Source organism: Babesia bigemina, scaffold Bbigscaff_76851 (assembly GCF_000981445.1).
Source record: "Babesia bigemina genome assembly Bbig001, scaffold Bbigscaff_76851".
Lineage (NCBI taxonomy): Eukaryota > Apicomplexa > Aconoidasida > Piroplasmida > Babesiidae > Babesia > Babesia bigemina.
In genome coordinates, this window is record NW_012237345.1 from 146 (window position 1) to 5,073 (window position 4,928).

Below are 4,928 nucleotides of genomic sequence, written 5' to 3' on the forward strand. Positions count from 1 at the left end.
TAGCAACGCACTCACCAACTGCAACACTACCACCGCCGCTTCCAGTCCACTCAACCTGCGAACATATCAATCACTAAGCAACGCACTCACCAACTGCAACACTACCACTGCCGCGCCCACTCCCCTCAACCTGCAGAGATATCAATCACCTAAGCAGCACTCACCAACTGCAACACGTACCACTGCCCCTCCCAGTCCCCTCAACCTGCAGAGATATCAATCACCTAAGCAGCACTCACCAACTGCAACACGTACCACTGCCGCGCCCAGTCCCCTCATCAACACATACCCTCACCCCTGTATCCACCCAGCCCAGGCCACCGACACCCACGCTGCCCGGGATACCACGGCTGCCCTGACGCGACGCATGTTATCGGCACCAACTGTCACTCTAAATTACTCACTATTCGCAACGCCATTAAAATTGCAGCGAACCCCGTGCGCTCAACTCCCACAGTGCAGCAGCACCGTGCTACGAGCCGCGGTATCGGCGCCATACTGGCGGAGCGTGTCGGCTACGTGCCTAAATGTGATATTAACAATCGCTACATCGCTGCCAATATATGCTACTTAACCGGGCCAACTCCGATTACGCCACCGTGCCAGTGACTCGCGACACACGACTTGGGGCACCAGCCGCGGCCTTCACGACCGCCTACGTCAGCGACCAATCACCCAGCCTCACGTGACACTCACTCAATGGGCAACGCGGACGCCTCTCACAGGCAACGCGTAACTCAACGCAACAACCAACCGAAGTCCCAACGCACCTACCAAATTACGGTTCATGTGCCAGCTTAGCACTTTGCCTGGTTGCTAGGTCAACACTTTGCCTGGTTGCTAGCTTAGCACTTTGCCTGGTTGCTAGCTTAGTACTTTGCCTGGTTGCTAGGTTAACACTTAGCTTGGTCGTTCAGTCATCACCTAATCTAGGTGCTATTTAGTTCACAGGTTGCCGCTAGAGTAATTCGAGACATTAGACTACGTTTGTCGGTTAGGTGAGTAGGTGAGTAGTTACGTGAGTTGATGTGAGTTACAAACGTGAATACAATTACGGCTGTAGATACGATATCTTGGCAAGCCTTCCGACTTGCGCTGCAGCCAACAGTGATTGCGCCGTTATCTTGTGCGATGACGGTATCCTCAGGTGTGAGCGTATGTGGAGCACATCCAGTCTGCCAACCATTACGCAGATTAGGTAGAACAGGGATAGTGACCAGAGTGCCACGTTAAGCCAGATGAACGGCTGCCTGATGGTGAAAATGAAATTATCAATGGCTTTGAAGAGTTGCACAAGATGTGAGTCCTTCTCAAATGCCTCCGCAAATACATCACAGAAATCTCTGCACGTGCGTTTCGTTTGCGGTCGTTCACTTCCGTTCAGCTTCTCTGCATTGCCGAGAACAAAGCCGTATTTTGCCAATGTCGGCAGCGTAGCATTGCACTGTACAATGGATTTGCATTTGGGATCGTGATATCGTGGCGGTTGATACGTGGTGGATGTAGTTCTACATTCCTTGATGCACGCCTTTTCATGGCAATTCGATCCCCTGGCACCGCATTTGGAATTGCACTCATCGTACAATTTCTTAAGCAGATCGTAGAACGTCGCCGTCAGGTAGACAATCCACGACAAATATTTATCGGCGTGTTCTGACGAGAAAGTCTCGTAGATGGCGTGAGTGATGGGACGCAGATAAGGACCGCATACGACGGAGTCCTTTGATAAGCATACGAGACTGCTCAGGCTGCCATCGGAGTGGCCCTTCTTCAATGCTGAGTGGCTAGGGGTAAATAAGTGGTAGACTTTCAAATCATTATACTGACGCCCGAAATTGGCAGCGGTGACTTTCTCTGTAAATGCCAGTTGTTTATGATCATTGCCATGCATACCCCAGCGATCGGTGAGGTGATAGTAGAAGCTGAACATGTCCGCCAGCGTTTTCGGCGCACTAGGCAAAAGGCAGTTGAGGTAACCGCACAGTCTAGTGAGAGGCGATTTCGCACTCCCACAGAAATACTCAAGCACCTCGCATATATTCCGGCCAATCATCGTATGCGACGCGATGGCACCGATGTCAGCGAAGCCCATTGGAGTTCTGCACGGCATACCAGGTGAATTACCACAAGTGCCACATGACAGACTGGATCCCCTAGCTGTCACCGAATGCGGCAGGTGGCCCTTCAAACCGTCCTCCAAGAACGATTGCAGTGGCGACTTGACGCCGCAGTTGGGAAATTGCTCACCCGTTTGGTTACCACTTTGGTCATGCCTTTGGTCGCAGTCTTGCTTAGCGCATTGCTTTGTGTTGCACTGCCAGCCCGACCCACCGATGCCCCTGCCGTAGTGGCAGTCCCTCCAGCCGCTAAGCTGAGTTGTAAGTTGACACTGTTGCAGCAGGAAGTACAGCTGGTGGTAGAGGCGCTTGAGCAGGTCGAACAACGTGCAAAGCAACAGTATCATGCTGGTTGGGTAATCTAATTTCAGCGAGTTGTTGGAGAACTCACAGGCGTAAATTCCGTCCCTGTGACCGTGCCCTAGGATAGCGGTGAGGACGGCGTGGGAGTCGGATGAGACCTTGTAGAGCGATTCGTCGATATGCGTGTGTTCAAAATCAGACGGGTGCGCTTCGAAGGGCTGCAGCGTTTGAGTACCCGGCCTTTCCTTGTCCTCCTTCATGAACTCAGACCTAACTTGCGCCTTGAGCTTCTCGTATACGGGGTTGAACTGCAGGCCGTTGCACCAGACGAGAATTTCGTAAACGGAGCATGGAGCCCGGGGTTTGTCAATACGGGTAAGGTGGCAGACTTTGAAGTACGTCTGCAGGAAATCATAGAGTTTTTGGATGAGACCACACTCCTCCGCGATGGTTACACCTAGCTCGTCCGACCCGGATGTCGATTGAGGGATGCCGGTGACGGGAGATGACTGTTGGCTGAACAAATTATGCGTTGTATTGGTCAGGTGCGCAAGAATGCTGCTACCAATAAAGTCTTGTCTGTGATTCAGTTCGCCATGCTCAGCGTTCTCAGGACGATGGACGTCATACCCGTTGTCGCGGAAGAAGAGAGCGTGGAGGCTGGAGGTATGATCCGACGAATTGTATATTCTGTAGGTCTTCCAATCATAAATATCAAGTCCGTGCTTTAGGGTAGTTAGTTCTTGATATAAGATGGGCGTGATGGTGAGGCAGACCTTGGACAGATTGGTTCCGTAGGCAGTCAGCTCGACGGTTTTAGTGTCAGTGGTTTCCTCGGTGACCAACGGGCCTTCATATTCCACGCCGGAGTACGAGGAGACGTACGCCTTGTCGAGCTCGGTGACCAAAGCGCCGATTCCCTCCTTGAGAGCCTGCGAGAGTACAGTTGTTGGTCCACCGAACTTAGATGGATGGAAGTCTTCGAACGTCTTCTTAACGGTATCCACATTTTCTGAAAACGTATGGTTGAAGTGTTCTGACGTCTTGAGGTCTTCGAACAATTTCACAAGAGCGTCATTCGATGGCTTGATTTTTGAAATGTCCAACGTGAAGTCATCATCTGACTTCAGATAAGAATGTAAACGTCTGAACGTGCTATATAATATTTTTGCCGCCTGGCTCAACGGAGATTCCCTCTTGGTAGACTTGACGTCAATGCTGGCAATATCCTCGTACTTTTTTACAAATTTGGACTCGAACATGCTCATGAACTTTTTGTGTCCTCTGTCCAAATCATTGGTGATGGCTTGAGGCAAGGGTTCCAGATCTTTCGCCACCTTCTTCGTGTAGTCTTCTAGGAGCGTGGTTACGGCAGTGATGTACTGCTCACGGGTGTGGGAGGTGAGATTAGATTTTGCCTCTTCGACCTGTTTGTTGAGGAATTGTTTAAGGTCGTCTGAATAATGCTTTTGGGCGTGCTTGATGAATGAGAGTAATTCTTCAGTGGCTTTCATTGGTTTATCTGCTAGTTCGTTACGCAGTTTGTTGAGTTCGCTGTGAAGTTTTTTGAGACTCTTCTGCTTGTCTTTTAGACCTTCAATGCTGACATCACCTTCACTGTTTATCAAATCGCTCAAAAGTTGCAACTTGGCCTTGACACTGTCTTTATATTGGTAATGAGTTGAATCTTCACCCGCCGCGGCCCTCACGACCGCCTACGTTAGCGACCAATCACCCAGCCTCACGTGACACTGACTCAATGGGCAACGCGGACACCTCTCACAGTCAACGCACAGCTCAACGTGCTACAACACCCACCAAATGACGGTTCATCCGCCAGCTTACCACTTTGCCTGGTTGTCAGCTTAGCACTTTGCCTGGATGCCAGCTTAGCACTTTGCCCGGGTACTAGCTTAGCACTTTGCCTGGTTGCTAGCTTACCACTTAGCCTGGGTGCCTGCTTAGCACTTTGCCTGGTTGCTAGCTTAACACTTAGCCTGCGTGCTAGCTTACCACTTTGCCTGGGTTCTAGCTTAGCACTTTGCCTGGTTGCTAGCTTACCACTTAGCCTGGGTGCCTGCTTAGCACTTTGCCTGGTTGCTAGCTTAGCACTTTACCCGGGTGCTAGGTTAGCACTTTGCCTGGTTGCTAGCTTAGCACTTTGCCTGGGTGCTAGTTTATCACTTTGCCTGGGTGCTAGGTTAGCACATTGCCTGGGTGCTAGGTTACCACGTTGCCTGGGTGCTAGCTTAGCACTTTGCCTGGTTGCTAGGTTAGCACTTTGCCTGGGTGCTAGCTTAGCACTTTGCCTGGGTGCTAGGTTACCACGTTGCCTGGATGCTAGGTCAACACTTTGCATTGTCGTTCACTCATCACCTAATCTAGGTGCTATTTAGTTCACAGGTTGCCGCTAGAGTAATTCGAGACATTAGACTACGTTTGTTATTTAGGTGAGTAGGTGATTCGCTAAGTGAGTAGTTACGTGAATTACAAATGTGACGATGATCA

General features: G+C 50.6%; 1 protein-coding gene across 1 annotated transcript; it reads right to left on the bottom strand.

Moving 5' to 3' along the window:
* Window positions 1-1,051: 1,051 nt before the first annotated feature.
* Window positions 1,052-4,253, bottom strand: BBBOND_0005990 (hypothetical protein, conserved; the record flags this gene model as incomplete). Its single annotated transcript, XM_012915425.1, has 2 exons — window positions 1,052-4,135; window positions 4,239-4,253. The coding sequence occupies 2 exons, from the start codon at window positions 4,251-4,253 to the stop codon at window positions 1,052-1,054; spliced, it is 3,099 nt and encodes a 1,032-aa protein (XP_012770879.1).
* Between the last annotated feature and the right edge of the window lie 675 nt (window positions 4,254-4,928).